The 19,335-nt window shown below is 42.2% G+C and overlaps 1 protein-coding gene across 2 annotated transcripts in view; it reads right to left on the bottom strand.

The window, feature by feature from the left end:
* FSTL5 (follistatin like 5) overlaps positions 1-19,335 on the bottom strand; it is a 1,009,581-nt gene that overhangs the window by 876,053 nt on the left and 114,193 nt on the right. For both annotated transcript variants that reach the window (XM_063920448.1, XM_063920449.1), the window contains exon 2: positions 6,925-7,053. In XM_063920448.1, coding sequence (XP_063776518.1) covers positions 6,925-7,047 — 123 coding nt within the window. In that variant the 5' untranslated portion in view covers positions 7,048-7,053. The remainder of the gene's footprint in view (positions 1-6,924; positions 7,054-19,335) is intronic.

Here is a 19,335-nt window from a genome sequence, read left to right as displayed (position 1 = left end):
GCATATGCACAGTAACACTGGGATGTAGTTATGTGACCGGCGGTCAGGAGGCACCAACATCCTTACCTTACCGGCACCTAAATCCTGCACCCCCTAATCTCGACAGTCGGTATGTTGACTGGCAGGGACTATACCCACTCGTGGGTGTCCATGACACCCAAAGAGTGGGAATAGAACCTGTGGCAAGTGGAGCTCACCCCCTAGTTTGCAGCGTGGCGAGCGCAGCGAGCCCGCAAGGGGACTCGTTGCGCTTGCCCCCACTGGCATTCCGTAGCCGGAATCCCGACGTCGGGATGCTGATGCTGCCGGTAACCCATACCCAACCCGTAACATTACTGGTACAGAACCTGCCAATGTTAACTTTAGCCACTGTTTTTAATGGCAAAATTAAAGTTTTTTTTACCCTCAACAACATATCAGAGCATCTGTCCTGGATAGTAGCCAATGATAAATAGCTCCAAATCTCATTCCGAAATTACGGCGAAGAGCAGTGATAAGAAAAGTTATGTTAGGAGACTTGTATCTCAATACTGATGACCTATACAGTGGCATTATAAGAAAGAGGTAATAATGGCACTGTATATGACATTGGTACGGCTTCATCTAGAATAAGGATAAAATAAGGTTTGAGGTTACCATAAGGTTAAATAGGAGGCAGACTAGTTGGCATAAGTGGTTCTGATTTGCCATCAAATTCTATGTTTCTATTAATATTGCCCCTTAATATTGTTGTGGTTACAGTTGAACATTTCTTTGTTTTTGTTTCTTATATACAGTATAATATAAGAACAGTAAGCAATATAAGGACAATTTTACTAGAAAACACTGCAATGTAATAGTTACAGCCACAGACGCACATAGAATATAAGCATACTGCATATCAATTTAATCATCAAAGTCTGCTTGTGCGTCCTATTCACATAGAATTATGAATAAGACATATTTTAGGCAAAAAAGACGCCCGACGCTAACAGAATTGCACAGGACCTGTCATCTCACTTATGTCCGCAAGATGTATGAGGACATATCTGTACAAAATGCTATGTTACAGTGTTTTTTGTAGCGAAGCATTTCGTATGCAGATACAGCTATGGTCATACACAGCATGTAGGCATGCTGCATATCTTTTTAATAAGAATATGCTGCTTGTGTGAATAGGACACATTTTATGAATAAGACACACTTTAATGGAAAAAGTCGCAAGAAAAGACGCACAACGCTATTGAATCACGTTACGGCATGGTGTGACAAGAAGGGCTGTTTTTACATGCCAGGAGGCTAGATGTAGGTGGACACATCAGGATACAGTTATGTGACGTCTCATCTTTATTCGGAAAGAATACTTGTAGTAGTTATTAAAAATGACAACACTTTCTTTTCAAAATCATACACATGGAATAAATAAATATAAATGTAAAAAATAACTTTAGCTACTAGTTGACAGTAGAGCCATATATAATTATACAAGCATACCCGGCAGAACCTGCTCAGCAAAGGGATGCAGAGCAGGTAGGTGCCAGGTTGGAGAGGCGCTGTCCCTGCTCTGCCACCTCCTGCTGTCTGTTGATGTTACACTATTACAGGCAGCGGCGCTGGAAGCTGTGTGTGGATATGGTGCGCCATATATTTTATTAAAAACAAACAAGATAGTGTCCTCTCCAGAGTGAGTGGCCAGGCTTCAGCACCCTCCCCCCAGCATGATTGCAGCAAGCACCGCCCCCTTATGTCCCGCAGCGCCTCATATTGCTGCTGCAACCAGCAACTAAATGCCCCTCCGCTGCTGCCATGAACCCCCCAAAGTCCTCACAGCTGCGGCCATCTGTGCACAAGGGGAAACGTGCTCTCCTGGCCCCCAGTAAGTAAACCAGCATCATGGTGGCCGCTGTGGGCACAGACAGGCAGTACCAAGCCATAAATCCTGTATCCTGAGTGGGCGGTCGCAGCTCTGAGCGATGCACAACACTTGAGGTCAATAGGCAGGAGGAGGGGACTGGCCTGCAAGCGGCAGAGGTACAGTGGCAAACCCACTGAGAATAAGCTGAGTGACAGAAGTGGGCGGCACAAACGTGGCACATGTAGGAGTGGCACTGCAGTGGCAGACAGGATATCAGTTTTATAAACTATGCCAAAAAATGCTCAGAAGAGCACATAATGCAAAGAACAGAGGAGATGGAATTGTCCTTGGGCCCTACCACCCACCCACCCTTATGTTGTATATTAAGGCCTAATTCAGACCTGATTGCAAAAGCAAAATTGTTGTCTAATGGGCAAAATCATGTGCACTGCAGGTGCAGACAGACTTAGCTTAAGGTTGGTTATATTGATTCTGTGCAGGGTAAATACTGGCTGCTTTATTTTTACACTGCAATTTATATTTAAGTTTAAACACATCACACCCAAATCTAACTCTCTCTGCACATGTTATATCTGTCCCACCTGCACTGCACATGGTTTTGCCCATTAGAGAACAATTTTGCTGCTGCGATCAATTCTGAAATAGGCCCTTAAACCGGACATGCAAAGCTTAACAAACCAATCATTTCAGCACTTGTGGCTGAAATTATTGGTTTGTTTGGATCCCCACTAAACAAGCTGGCAATGGGCAGTGCACAAACTGGCTTTAGCACTTTAAATAGGCACAATGTCATCATCAGCATCCTATTACTCAACCCCATCAATGTGTACTGTACATCCTCTACTTCACAGACTATTAATTTGTCTCCGCTAGAATCCACCATCACAGGTCCCTCTGTATTTTTTGAAGGTAATTGCTAGTAAAGGTCTTCTTCGTGGAATTTGTAATTCATTTTGAACATCATCTTTTCCACATTTTGGGGAAGTAACCTCCGATGCCGATTGCTGACAAGGTTCCCGGCTGCGCTGAGTACACACTGGAGGGTGGGCAACTTAAGTAAAACAAAGCCAGCTTGCGCAAGGGCATCCAATTTACCTCTTTTCCTGCCAGTATTGAAAAGAACTGTCTGACATGTCTATTTGGATGTTATCACTCAAATAATCATCAACCATTCTTTCAATGGTGACAGCATCATATACAGTGATAGTAGACATGTCAGTAATTGTAGGCAGCTCCTTCAGTCCGGACCAGATGTCAAAAGTCTTTCCTGAATGATGTTCATCATCGCCAGTGGGTCTCTTTGGAAAATTTTGTTTTTGCCTTGCAGCCGCAGATGCCAGAGAAAATGAAGGAGGAGATGTTGCCGTCTCATGTTCCGCTTGATCTGACAATTTTCTCACCAACAGCTCTTTACATCTCTGCAGACTTGTGCCCGTTGGAAATAAAGACACAACGTATGACTTAAACCTATGATCTGATTTCAAGAGATTGATATATTTAGCGGAATCACTCCATTTCAGCTCCTCCTTCACTTTCTCCAGCTGCTTTTGCAAAAGCCTGATGAGGGGACTCAAGCTGGCAGTATCAGAACTAACTTCACATGTGATAACTTTGAAGGGTTTGAGAACCTTGCGCAACACGGAAATGATTCTCCACTGCACTTGACTCAGGTGCATTCCCACTCCTTTCCCTATGTCATAAATGGATGTGTAGGCTTGAATGGCCTTTTGCTGCTCCTCCATCTGTTGAAGCATATAAAGGGCAGAATTCCACCTCGTTACTACCTCTTGCTTCAGATGATGGCAGGGCAAATTCAAGAGTGTTTGTTGGCACTTCAGTCTTCGACATGCAGTTGCTGAATGTTGAAAATGTCCCAAAATTTTTCGAGCTACCGATGACATCTCCTGCACATCCCTGTAATTTTTTTTTTATTCTGCACCACCAAATTAATTGTGTGAGCAAAACATGGGATGTGTTGGAATTTTCCCAGATTTCATGCTCTCACAATATTGGTGGCATTGTCAGATATCACAAATCCCGAGGGGAGTCCAAGTAGGGTAAGCCATTGTGCAACGTTTTTCCTGAGTTTTTCTAAGAGGTTCTCAGCAGTGTGCTGCTTACTGAAACCAGTGATACACAGCGTAGCCTGCCTTTGAATGAGTTGGCATTTGTGAGATGCTGCTGCTGCTGTTGGTGCTGTGGAAGACAACACATCTACCAAGTGGGCTGTCACAGTCATGTAGTCTTTAGTTTGTCCTGTTCCACTTGTCCACATTTCCGTGGTTAAGTGGACAGTGGATACAACGGCATTTCTCAAATGACACTTTTTTTAATGCCCTTGTACAGGCTGGGAATTGCTTATCTAGTGAAGTGGAATCTAGACGGGATTTGGTACCGGAGACACAGTACATCAATCAACTGTCTAAATCCCACTGCACTAATGGCGGATACTGGATGCACATCTGACACCAGCATAGTTGTTACGACCTCAGTAATCCGCTTTGCAAATAAGTAACTGCTGTCATACTTCATCTTCTTTGCAAAAGATTGTTCAACAGTCAATTATTGTTTTGTTAAAGTACAAGTAGCCTTCCTGGTCCCCTTCTGGGATGAAGATCAACTCCCAGCAGCAGCAGCTGTAGACATAGCACTCAAGGATCCTCCGGAGGAACTCTGGATAGGAGAGGATTCAGTCATGCCTATGAAATTGGATACAGGACTACTACTGATCCTGATTGAGGAGGAAATTGATGATGAGGGTGTTGGTGGTGGAGATTGCAGGCTCTTGGATCCAACAGAAAAAAGGGAGCTAGGTGTCGCTGGATTGGTTACATTCTTAGCTGAAGTTTCTGAATGTGTCAACAACTTGTGATGTATGCGCTTTAAGTGGCGTAACTGGGAGGAGGTTCCTAGGTGGTTACGGACCCTACATAATAATTTCACGGAGGAGAGATGATTTTTTTTGTCTTTTGCACAGGCATGACAATGGGCTTTTTCATACTATGGGCAACAAGTGTCTTCAATGGTGGCTTATTTAAACAAACCACATCCCCATCATCAAAATCATTATCATCAACATTCTCATTAGCACCAGCTACACCAATATCCTCCTCATCCTGGTTTATTTCTACAGTGACATCCTCAATCTCAATGTCAGTACATTGACTGGCGCTGCTCCTTCCAACACATGCAGAGGGCATGCAAACGGTGGAAAGAGCCTGCTCTTCCCATACAGTATTGGAAGGTCAGGCTTAAACATTACAACCGCGGACATACTTGGACTCTCCTTGGGTATTGGGGTTATTTCTGAACCCACAGTTTGTTTCTGTGCCTTAACAAGTTTAATTTTTTCAACTCTTCTACAGGGAGGAAGGCTTACATCATCATTATGAGACGCAGAACCACCAGTCATAAACACAGGCCAAGGTCTTAGCCTTTTCTTGCCACTTTGTGTAGTGAATGGCATATTGCCAATTTTACGTTTCTCGTCAGCTAACTTTACTTTTTTTATTTATCACCGTAAAATATTGCTTCTTTTATTGTACATGCCCTCTACGCCATTGGGCATCGACCTTAGCTAATGACGTTGATGGACATGCATTTTATGACTAGTGGCAGCAGGTCAGCACCAGTAGTAGTAAGTGGGTTCTGATCTTTCTATTGTTTGTCCTCCATTTCTATCAACACAAAGTGGGGTACAGCAACAGTGTCACACAAATGAGTCAGAAATATGTATTACTTTTTATATAACACACTAGAGGTTAAAGTGTCACACAAATGAGTCAGAAATATATATTGTTACAAACTGCGGTTTAGCTTCACCAACAGCGTCGCACAATACGTGTATGAGTAGGAAATAATATACTGACCAGCAGTGTCACAGTACTTATGAAAATAAAATAAATTGTATAGTACACTGGGGTACAGCACAAACAAAACAAAAAAATCTATTTTTTTATAATTACAATTTTTGTTTTTTTGTTCTAAGCTTTTATCATTTTAATATTACACTGTGGCGGAGCCCCTGGACTGATATAGCAGACTTAGCACCCCATCTGGACTGATACAACAGACAGGGAAACTTTGACTGATATGGCAGACAGGGCACCCCATGACTGATAAAGCAGACAGAGCACTCCACCTGGACTAATACAGCAGACTTAGCACGCCTTTCAGATACAGTAGACAGAGCATTCCTTTTTCAGATACAGCAGACAGAGTACCCCTGCCTAAACTGATACAGCAGGACACCCCTTTCAGATACAGTAGACAGAGCACCCCTGCCTGGACTGATACATCGAAGCACCCCTTTCAAATACAGCAGATAGAGCCCCCCGTCTGGACTGATATAGAAGAGCACCCATTTAAGATACAGCATATAGAGCACCCCTTTCTCAGATACAGCAGGTCGAACACCTCTGGACTAATACAGCAGACTTAGCACCTCTGGCCAAGTGCCAATGAATCACTCAAGTGGACGATGCTTGTAGTTGCGCATGCTCACCGGCATGGTTACTGCTGTAAGATGCAGACAAGAGCTGCACAAAGATTATGCACAGAGATTCAATAGCGATGGGCATTTCTGGGTGGTAACAGTAGGGTGGCTATCCAGCCATGGGCATATCATGGTCAGCAACTGCGTCTAAATAAACACTTGCACTGGCACAAGCAGCCTCCATAGGACTGGTGTGATCTTCAATGGTGCGGCTTAATACGCAGAGCGATAGAACAGTGCCACAGCATAGGCCAGTGATGGGGAACCTTTGGCACTCCAGCTGTTGTTGAACTACACATACTAGCATGCCCTGCTACAGTTTTGCTATTTGGCCATGCTAAAACTCTATCAGGGCATGCTGGGATGTGTAGTTCAACAACAGCTGGAGTGCCAAAGGTTCCCCATCACTGGCCTAGGCTAAAGCTTAGGAAATCATGATATATTTTATTTTAATGAATTGATCATAGGTGAATCAGCTGAATCAATTCATCCTGCTCTATATACAAAACAATAATATTTAGTAACTTGCTATATACAACATTTAGGAAAAAGAGATAAATATATGTTATGTTACCTTATGCCGTAGTCTTATAAATGGCGGAAAGGACTTAACACCGAACTCTTCCCTTGATGGCCTCCCTTGAATGAGCAAGACAAAGCATCCCAAAAATAGAATAGTTATGTGCCAACACGACATCTTGCTCTGATAAAGAAAAAAGAAATCCAATTCACCTAACAGCAATACATATTGGTTTAGGTAATCTATCTATTGTATGCATTAAAATAATGATGACGACATTTTACAATAATGCTGTTATAACGTTCCCAGTAAGGCATAATGGTTATAAAATAGCCAGGGCCATTTTATTTTACCTATAGTATAAGTTGCAATGTTCAGATCATTATAAGGTTAATTTAAGAGAAATTATCTTTGCTTATATACTGTAGCACCATCAATTATGCAGCACTGTAGAGAAAACATTGGCACTTGCAGTCTATAATCCGACCACAGAAGCACGCACAATAGGGTATATTTCAGCAATTGATTAACCTACAGTATGTTTATGGAATGTGGGAGGAAACCAGAGAACATAGAGGAAAACCACACTATGGGCCTTATCCAGGTTGGATCGCATCAGCGATCCTACCCACAGTTTCCCGATAATCGTGAAATGCTATGATGTGAATGTCTTTGCCTGAACAACAGGCAAAGGCATCGCGGGGAGGTATGGGGACGTAGGCAGCCGGCGTTGGGGAAAATGGGGGCGTGTTACCACTTTTTTACGGTAGTGGTGAGGCCAAGGACTGCGACACTGTCCTCCCTGTGACTGTAAGTCTGAGTAAGGTCAGACTTACGCAGACTGCAGTTGCAGATGAACATCATGACCATTGATCGCGATGTTCATCCAAACTGCAATAGCATCATAGTTTTTAGCAATTGCAAATGTAGTAAGAAGGTGGTATGCAACTCCTCCTGCCTTTGCACTGCTAAGGATCGCAATGCAAAACTACTAAGAGCAGCTTTGCAATTATGATCCAACCTGAATAAGGCCCTATATCCACACAGTTAGTGCCCTGTTCGGGACTCAAACTAATAACTTCAGTGTTGGGAGACAGCAATGCTAGCTATAGTGTAACCATGCTGTCTAAATTATCAAAGACCTTTCAAATAATGTGAGCCATGACCATGTGGTAAGATTTTGTTCTATTTGTGTATGTATATATACAGTATATATATATATATATATATATATATATATAACAAGGGTTGTCTGCACTCTCCATATCAAACAAACTTGCTGGGGTGTCACTCAAAATTCACTGAGCAAAAGGCATAGTCTATCCTCCATGAGTATATAGAAATCTTGGATAGAGTGCACTCACCAGTCGAATCATATGATCAGTCAGGGTTTAATGTGGCATAGGCATAATCATCACACCGACGTTTCGGTCCTTACTGGACCTTTGTCAAGGTTCAAATCATATATTTTTATTATTTATTTTCTACAAATGTAGAATTGCAACTTTGTTTTAATGCTTCTTTCAGCAATGACTGTATACGTAATAGAGGCATGTCTGACTAATGCCGGACAACAGTATTGTGCTATACTAGGGAACAATGCACTCGATAATAAGTTATCCCTAGTAACATTCCAACAGACAGGACACTTCTCTGAGATAGCAAGTTCCACTGGCTCCTAGCAAGTAAAATAATACCAGGGGGGACAATTAGGGTTAGGCTGCGTGAGAGGATGGTTAGTGTTAGGCTGCTGGAGGAGAAGGTTAGGGATAGGGTTAAAATGATTACCGGGAGCCTTTTGGATTGCTATGCAATCGTCAGGACGGTGTCTGCGGGATTTCGTACCCAAACCATTCCAAGCTTTTTCGCTTTTAAAATAATGTACAGTATAGTAACAAAGTAAAACGTGTTAACGCTAAAATAAAATCTTACAGCACTTTAGCCATGACCATATATACATATGTTAACCTCTAGTGTAAGTTATAATTCTGCTAATAGTGGCCCCATCAATGATATCAGCATCAATTTTTTTCTTTACCATCAGGCAGTCTCAAGACCTAATTTACTACAAGGCAACGTAGACACCCACCTAGGGCCAGCGGGTCCCATGAAACCCGTCAAATACATCACAAAGGCTGGCTTCTAGTTGTACTTATAGATTTTGTACAGAGACTCAGTAACGAGGCTCAGACCAGAATTTGTATCACTAATATTGGCACTGGGCTTTTCTTGTGCCTCTGCAAAACATGTTCCCAGAGAAGACATGCACAAGTCATGAAGTCACGTAGACCCATAGAGCAGAAGGACAGAGAGAGGCTCACAGACTAAGCATCAGAGGTGGACTGGTGAGGTGACAAGGCAGGCAGCAGCAGAACTGCAGGCAGGTAAATTAACTTTATATATTACTACATAATGATGATGATGATGATGATGATGATTCATTTTTCAATTATCAGTACATCAGTTTAGGATGGTGATTCATTTATCACTTTTTTTATGTTAGTGTGCCCCGGAATTTGTAATATACTTGAAATATAAGGCAAGTCCATCTATTCCCCACCTAGCATAACAAATAAACCCTATACTTTTTTGTTTGTTTTTTTAGAAAAAGGGGAGAGGGGGCAGTCAGGTGGTGGAAATGCCTGTATGACTCATTCGAATCCCTTGCACTCTTTCAGATCAGGCTTGTGAGTTATATGTATTGCGTAACGGGACCCCCCCCCCCCCCCCCCTCAAGAGAGAAACACTTAGGGTTAAGGTATTAGGGTTAAGTTAGAGGTTTATGTATTAAGGATAAGGTATTAGTGTTTGTGTAGCGGTTTGGGCTAGATTATCAGGGTTAGTTTAGGGGTTAAGGTTAGGGTATAATACATAGGATATTAGGGTTGGTGTAGTGATTTGTGTTAGGGTATTAGAGTTAATTTAGTGGCTTGGGTTAGGGTATTAGGGATAGGGTATTAGGGTTAGTGTAGCAGTTTGGGTTAGGGTAATAGGGTTAGTATAATGATTTGGATTAGGGTATTAGGGTTGGTGTTAGGAGCGTAACTAGAACTTTGTGGGCCCCATAACAAAATTTTGAAAGCGGGACAGGCCAGGTTGTACCAGTGTTTGTTGTAGTGTAGGTGGGGTGCTACATCCTCCAGCCGTAGGGGGATTGGGACAAACTATTAATGGTAGCTATTCCGTCCAGGGACAAATGGGGGGCAGCAGGCCTCGGAGGTAGCCCGTGACTGGGTTCAGGGGGAGCTGTGGGCCCTGGAAACAGCCCGGGTCCCACAGCACTGCACCCACGGTAGTTACACACCCGCGATATGGGTAAGGTTACTAGGGTTAGTTTAGGGGTTTGTGTTACGGTATTAGGAAATATGTAGTACTATGGATTGTTTGCGGGAGGGGTGCCCCAAACCAGTATCTGGCCTAGGGCCCCATAAGGTCTAAATCCAGCTCTGGCCACAATATGATGAGAAGCAGATCTTATACATTTCATATATGATTAAATAAACAAGAAGGTGGTGAACATTAGGTCTAAATTCATCTCCCTTTTCTTTATTTAATCTCATGCCCTTGCCTGTGGTAGCACCCTCTGATATCTATTTCTTTATAACAAGACAAAAAAGATATCACTGTAAATATATGGGCTTCTTTTCTGATATAAACTGACCTGTGCGACCAATACCTACACACATCTCATACATGAAAAGCCATGTTCTGCATCAGCTGATCTGATAGGAATTGCCACAGCAATATTGGCTAGGATTACAAAGTTGGAGAATTCCTATTTATATTCTGATACCAGGATTTTTGAAAATTCAAGAGGTTTCACACACAAGTTGCTATAGATGTGCATAAATTGCAAGAAGCTGCTATGCAAATCTACCTCATCAATTATGGGAGTTGCACCAGAAGCAACTAGAGATGAGCGCCTGAAATTTTTCGGGTTTTGTGTTTTGGTTTTGGGTTCGGTTCCGCGGCCGTGTTTTGGGTTCGAACGCGTTTTGGCAAAACCTCACCGAATTTTTTTTGTCGGATTCGGGTGTGTTTTGGATTCGGGTGTTTTTTTAAAAAAACCCTAAAAAACAGCTTAAATCATAGAATTTGGGGGTAATTTTGATCCCAAAGTATTATTAACCTCAAAAAACATAATTTACACTCATTTTCAGCCTATTCTGAACACATCACACCTCACAATATTATTTTTAGTCCTAAAATTTGCACCGAGGTCGCTGTGTGAGTAAGATAAGCGACCCTAGTGGCCGACACAAACACCGGGCCCATCTAGGAGTGGCACTGCAGTGTCACGCAGGATGTCCCTTCCAAAAAACCCTCCCCAAACAGCACATGACGCAAAGAAAAAAAGAGGCGCAATGAGGTAGCTGTGTGAGTAAGATTAGCGACCCTAGTGGCCGACACAAACACCGGGCCCATCTAGGAGTGGCACTGCAGTGTCACGCAGGATGGCCCTTCCAAAAAACCCTCCCCAAACAGCACATGACGCAAAGAAAAAAAGAGGTGCAATGAGGCGCAATAAAAAAACCACGGTTAGGTGGTATATATTATAATAATAATACAATTATGGATGGACGGACTGCCTGCCGAGTTCCGACACAGAGGTAGCCACAGCCGTGAACTACCGCACTGTACACTGGTTGATAAAGAGATAGTAGTATACTCGTAACAACTAGTATGACACTATGACGGTATAAAGAAAGAAAAAAAAATACCACGGTTAGGTGGTATATATTATAATAATAATACAATTATGGATGGACGGACTGCCTGCCGACTGCCGACACAGAGGTAGCCACAGCCGTGAACTACCGCACTGTACACTGGTTGATAAAGAGATAGTAGTATACTCGTAACAACTAGTATGACACTATGACGACGGTATAAAGAATGAAAAAAAAACCACGGTTAGGTGGTATATATTATAATAATAATACAATTATGGATGGACGGACTGCCTGCCGACTGCCGACACAGAGGTAGCCACAGCCGTGAACTACCGCACTGTACACTGGTTGATAAAGAGATAGTAGTATACTCGTAACAACTAGTATGACACTATGACGGTATAAAGAATGAAAAAAAAACCACGGTTAGGTGGTATATATTATAATAATAATACAATTATGGATGGACGGACTGCCTGCCGACTGCCGACACAGAGGTAGCCACAGCCGTGAACTACCGCACTGTACACTGGTTGATAAAGAGATAGTAGTATACTCGTAACAATTAGGATGACACTATGACGGTATAAAGAATGAAAAAAAAACCACGGTTAGGTGGTAGGTATATAATAATAAATAATACAATTCTGGTCGGACGGACTGCCTGCCGTGTGCCGACACAGAGGTAGCCACAGCCGTGAACTACCGCACTGTACACTGGTTGATAAAGAGATAGTAGTATACTCGTAACAATTAGGATGACACTATGACGGTATAAAGAATGAAAAAAAAACCACGGTTAGGTGGTAGGTATATAATAATAAATAATACAATTCTGGTCGGACGGACTGCCTGCCGTGTGCCGACACAGAGGTAGCCACAGCCGTGAACTACCGCACTGTACACTGGTTGATAAAGAGATAGTAGTATACTCGTAACAATTAGGATGACACTATGACGGTATAAAGAATGAAAAAAAAACCACGGTTAGGTGGTAGGTATATAATAATAAATAATACAATTCTGGTCGGACGGACTGCCTGCCGTGTGCCGACACAGAGGTAGCCACAGCCGTGAACTACCGCACTGTACACTGGTTGATAAAGAGATAGTAGTATACTCGTAACAATTAGGATGACACTATGACGGTATAAAGAATGAAAAAAAAACCACGGTTAGGTGGTAGGTATATAATAATAAATAATACAATTCTGGTCGGACGGACTGCCTGCCGTGTGCCGACACAGAGGTAGCCACAGCCGTGAACTACCGCACTGTACACTGGTTGATAAAGAGATAGTAGTATACTCGTAACAATTAGGATGACACTATGACGGTATAAAGAATGAAAAAAAAACCACGGTTAGGTGGTAGGTATATAATAATAAATAATACAATTCTGGTCGGACGGACTGCCTGCCGTGTGCCGACACAGAGGTAGCCACAGCCGTGAACTACCGCACTGTACTGTGTCTGCTGCTAATATAGACTGGTTGATATTTAAAGAGATATTAGTAGTATACAACAATACTATACTGGTGGTCAGGCACTGGTCACCACTCCTGCAGCAAAAGTGTGCACTGTTAATTAATATAATTGTACTCCTGGCTCCTGCTAACAACCTGCAGTGCTCCCCAGTCTCCCCCACAATTAATTATAAGCTTTTAATTTATACATTGATGACTGTGCAGCACACTGGGCTGAGCTGAGTGCACACAGACTGAGTCACACTGTGTGACTGACTGTGCTGTGTATCGTTTTTTTTTTCAGGCAGAGAACGGATATAGCAGAGAGAAGTGAACGGATATATTATATTAAATAAAAGTTAACTAGCAACTGCACTGGTCACTGACTGTGGTAAACTAACTCTGTCTGCGACTCTGCACAATCTCTCTCTATCTAATCTATCTATCTCTATTCTAATGGAGAGGACGCCAGACACGTCCTCTCCCTATCAATCTCAATGCACGAGTGAAAATGGCGGCGACGCGCGGCTCCTTATATAGAATCCGAGTCTCGCGATAGAATCCGAGCCTCGCGAGAATCCGACAGCGTCATGATGACGTTCGGGCGCGCTCGGGTTAACCGAGCAAGGCGGGAAGATCCGAGTCGCTCGGACCCGTGGAAAAAAAAGTGAAGTTCGTGCGGGTTCGGATTCAAAGAAACCGAACCCGCTCATCTCTAGAAGCAACGTGCTTAATTAAAAATTCCAGTTCTTCATTCACGTATTTTTTTTAAATCAGCAGGTAAAGCTGGGTAATGGGCAGGATGTAATAGAGTCTGAGTTCACCGGACGTCGGTGATGCCAGTTGAGCTCAGACCTTTTTTCTAAAGGGGCAATCATTTACAAGGCATGGACTCTATTACATCCTGCCCAATATTTGGGATTTATAACAACACAAACTAGGTCAGCAGACCCAGGGTTTCCTCTGGAAAACATCTTTTTAGGTTTCCAATTAAAGCATCAACAAACTGATGCTTGAAATTGTCAGTACAGAATGTTTTGGGAACAGGACACTCCGCTAGGGTCATTTTTCTCATATACACTTCCAAATTGACACAGACAGCCTTCATATTTGAATTCATGTAGCCACTGAGAAATACTTGCCTACTCTCTCAGAAGTTGTGGGGATCTCCTAATTTTTTGTGTAGTCCCCTGCACCACCAGGAGAGTAGGCATATCTCACATATTACACCTGTTACTAGAGAAGTAGGCACGATGAGAAGATAATGCAGGAAATCTCAGGTCCATAGGGAGGGGGTGTGGCTAAATGATTCAAATTGGCTCATGTTAGTCCCACCCCCTCTCCACCAAGCTATGAATCACTGCATAACAGGTGCAGAGCCAGCTCCGTCTCCCATAGCTGTTAGCTGCAACTCCTCTTTAGGAGATAAGTAATGTTTGTAAGTATGCCCTGACAGTTTTTTCAACTCTCTATTACAGAGATTTTCAACCTTTTACAACTCGCGGCACACTGAATAAGATTTAAATATTGCCAAGGCACACTCAAATATAATGGTGATGCATGGTGCAGTTGCGTGTCCTAGGATGACATATCGCAGCTTCTCAATAGGTAACGCATCTGAGAAAGCCAGAAGAGCCCAACACTGCCCAGGCACAAAATTAGAACTGGCTCTGCAATCACTAAACCCACCAGTATTGATCGTTCCAGGGCCTCAGTAGCGGCAAAACACTGATGGGCCTGGCTGTGCTTCTATGGTGGCACACCTGGAGACTGCTCAGGGCACACTAGTGTGCCACGGCACAGTGGTTGAAAAACTGTGCTCTATTACATACATGCAACTGTTGTTTTTTTAATTTTTAAAAAAACATATTATTTCTTTAAGGCTTTAAAATATTCAAAATGATGGAAAAAAAGATCAGGAAAACTAGGTACTGTACTTTCATTTTTACATGTAGCCCTTTGGCTTTAACACCACTGACACCCCTGTTTTTATTGGCAAGTGTTCTAAAGTTGTAATCAGTACTGGATAAAACAGCACTAACTTATTCACAGAAGCTCAACCTTCGATTTTTTTTTTTTTTTTTACTTTAATGTCTGTGCTTACTTTATCTGGTATACGTTAAATATGCCAGCTGTAGGGATCCTGGCATTGGTATTCCGGCGTTGGTATCGGAATACCAATGCTACATTACTATTCCCACTCCTGGGTATCCACAATACCAATAGAGTGGGAATAGATAACAAACAAAATAGCAGCGCTAGAATCAAAAAAAATTAAATGTGAATTCAACACAACGATATATATCACTAGGAACAAATGGAGATGAATGAACTGAAAAGAAAAGGTACCAAATTATTTATTGACATGAATAATTAAAAGTGCACAGCATTGCCGAAGCAATATAAAATTGATAAATGATATAAAATCAATATACTGATCACCGGGGAGCTATTTTGTGTATGTCCGTTCCTTAGTTAGTGTGGACGTCAGATGATAGGATCAGAATAAACATTGGAACTGATGGCACAGTTCTGTTGGTGATAGTTACCACAATAATTACCGCTGGAGGAAAAAAAGGAGTCCTCTGAATAACGTCCCTTTAGATGGATGGGATCTTTGGGGTCCTTAATCCTCACCAGATTGCGGATTCCTCACAGCTGAGTTGGTAATTGCGGTGTCATCAATGTGCTGGAATGGATCATCTGATCATCTGGTAGTAGTAGTCCACTAAAGGTCCGGATACGTCTCATGCAGCTTCCCAATAGTAGGTGATCTGGAATGGCTAACGCGTTTCGCTGCAGAGCCTGCAGCTTTTTCAAAGGTGATCTGGTCAGTCCCAAGGTTGCCATATTTATACCTTAAAATGGCTGCTGATTGGTCCACACCTGTTCAGTCCACTCATCTCCAATTAATTGTTCCAATTCACAAAACACAAACATTTTGAGTTCATAATGTATTAAAAACAGAACATTTTCATAATACATAATTGATTACATATTTCTATATCTCTATAATCAGATTTATAGTGATTTTTTGTTCTTTTTGTGTATATAAATCACATCCAGGTTATTGTAACAGTGGTTTAATTCCAGGTCATATCACACTGTTGCCTAGCAACCATATTAAACATGTTATCATCTTTAATGATCTTAAGCTTTATAATATATATTTCATCTAAGTTTAGTTTTATCTTAGTTAATCCTTATTTTTTATTGTTTACTGCTTGTTTTTATTCTCTACTGTGGCAGTATTTGTAGTATCGTTTTGTCTGAATACATTATCTCTTTAGAAAACGTCACTTCCGGTTATAACAAAAGCTCATACCACACTATTAGCTGAAGCAATATCTCCAGTTATTCCTCCAGATCTCTCTCCCGACTCATATAAATGTCTGGAGTCCGGGGTCACGTCCGCGATTGCTGTCTATGGGAGGCGACCGCATTTGTATACAAATTGCGTCACTTCCGGTCGCGGAGAAAATCCCCGGTCCGTGTCTAGGCAACCGTATACAAGTGGCTGTTGCTAGGTCACGGACCGTCGTGGGGGATTTCTATTTTCAAGCCTGCATATTGCCGGAAGGGATGGAGAATAAATTGCATCTCTTCCGGTTACGGCAAAAAACACCTGATCCGTGTCTAGGCAACCATAAACAAGTGGTTGTTGCTAGATCACGGACCATCTTAGGGGAGTCCCCATGTTTTGGCATGTGAAACACATCACTTCCTGGTTACGGAGATTACTCTTAGTCTACAACTAAGCAACCATAAACAAATGGCTATCTCAACTCTATTGTTAAGAGGACCCAGTAATGAAGATCTCTTTATAATTCTCTTTCTGTTGGATTATAATAAAAATATATATATACATAATTAGGAAACCTGTTGTTATAAGGATAAGAGAGGAGGGGTGAGGGAGGAGAGGGATGAATTATTTTGAAACGGAATATAGATCATTTTAAATTATCATATTTAGTTCTATCAACTCATTGAGTACATCTGGAAATATGATATTTATTTTAAACTGGGGAAGTCCCCATTTGTAGGCATAAAAAATGTCAAAAGAGATGGGGAACACATCACTTCCTGGTTACGGAGGTTACTCTCAATCCGTAACTAGACAGCCATAAAGACAATTGGCTATCTAAACCCTATTACTAAGAGGACACTGTATTAAGGATCTGTTTATATAGTTCTAATTCTAATGAATTATAATAGGGATATAATTAGGAAACTAAATGACCTATATGTAGTGTAAAAGTACAGACATCAGCAAAAAAAGGGGGGGGGGGGGGAGGGGAGAAGGGGGAGGGGGGAAGGGGGAGTGGGAGGGTGGGGGGGGGGGAGGGGAAGAGGGTAGGATGGAAGGATGAATTAATTTTTAAAACAGAATATAAATCATATATTAAATTATCATATTTAATTCTATCGACTCATTGAGTCCATCTGGGAATATGGTGTTCATTTTAAACATCCATAGGGCCTCTTGTTTACATAACTTTTTGTATCTATCTCCTCCTCGTAAAGTTTTTGAAATGTGTTCTAAACCAAGAAGTTTTAAACCTGTTGGATTTCCCTGGTGATATATACTGAAGTGTTTAGTAGAGATGAGCGGGTTCGGTTTCTCTGAATCCGAACCCGCACGAACTTCATGTTTTTTTCACGGGTCCGAGCAGACTCGGATCTTCCCGCCTTGCTCGGTTAATCCGAGCGCGCCCGAACGTCATCATGACGCTGTCGGATTCTCGCGAGACTCGGATTCTATATTAGGAGCCGCGCGTCGCCGCCATTTTCACACGTGCATTGAGATTGATAGGGAGAGGACGTGGCTGGCGTCCTCTCCATTTAGATTAGGGTTGAGAGAGAGAGAGAGAGATTGACCTGAGGCTGTGATACTGTAGAAGAGAGTGCAGAGTTTAGTGACTGACGACCACAGTGACCACCAGACAGTGCAGTTGTTTGTTTTATTTAATATATCCGTTCTCTGCCTGAAAAAAACGATACACACAGTGACTCAGTCACATACCATATCTGTGTGCACTGCTCAGCCCAGTGTGCTGCATCAATGTATATATATATCTGACTGTGCTCAGCTCACACAGCTTATAATTGTGGGGGAGACTGGGGAGCACTGCAGTGCCAGTTATAGGTTATAGCAGGAGCCAGGAGTACATAATATTATATTAAAATTAAACAGTGCACACTTTTGCTGCAGGAGTGCCACTGCCAGTGTGACTAGTGACCAGTGACCTGACCACCAGTATATATAATATTAGTAGTATACTATCTCTTTATCAACCAGTCTATATTAGCAGCAGACACAGTACAGTGCGGTAGTTCACGGCTGTGGCTACCTCTGTGTCGGCACTCGGCAGCCCGTCCATAATTGTATATACCACCTAACCGTGGTTTTTTTTTCTTTCTTTATAGTCATACTAGTTACGAGTATACTATCTCTTTATCAACCAGTCTATATTAGCAGCAGACACAGTACAGTGCGGTAGTTCACGGCTGTGGCTACCTCTGTGTCGGCACTCGGCAGCCCGTCCATAATTGTATATACCACCTAACCGTGGTTTTTTTTTCTTTCTTTATACATACATACTAGTTACGAGTATACTATCTCTTTATCAACCAGTCTATATTAGCAGCAGACACAGTACAGTGCGGTAGTTCACGGCTGTGGCTACCTCTGTGTCGGCACTCGGCAGCCCGTCCATAGTTGTATATACCACCTAACCGTGGTTTTTTTTTCTTTCTTTATACATACATACTAGTTACGAGTATACTATCTCTTTATCAACCAGTCTATATATTAGCAGCAGACACAGTACAGTGCGGTAGTTCACGGCTGTGGCTACCTCTGTGTCGGCACTCGGCAGCCCGTCCATAATTGTATATACCACCTAACCGTGGTTTTTTTTTCTTTCTTTATACATACATACTAGTTACGAGTATACTATCTCTTTATCAACCAGTCTATATATTAGCAGCAGACACAGTACAGTGCGGTAGTTCACGGCTGTGGCTACCTCTGTGTCGGCACTCGGCAGCCCGTCCATAATTGTATATACCACCTAACCGTGTTTTTTTTTTCTTTCTTTATACATACATACTAGTTACGAGTATACTATCTCTTTATCAACCAGTCTATATTAGCAGCAGACACAGTACAGTGCGGTAGTTCACGGCTGTGGCTACCTCTGTGTCGGCACTCGGCAGCCCGTCCATAATTGTATATACCACCTAACCGTGGTTTTTTTTTCTTTCTTTATACATACATACTAGTTACGAGTATACTATCTCTTTATCAACCAGTCTATATATTA

This window comes from Pseudophryne corroboree, chromosome 1 (genome assembly GCF_028390025.1).
Source record: "Pseudophryne corroboree isolate aPseCor3 chromosome 1, aPseCor3.hap2, whole genome shotgun sequence".
Lineage (NCBI taxonomy): Eukaryota > Metazoa > Chordata > Amphibia > Anura > Myobatrachidae > Pseudophryne > Pseudophryne corroboree.
Note: the sequence above shows the minus strand (reverse complement) of the source record. Positions and strands in the feature narration are given on the sequence as shown.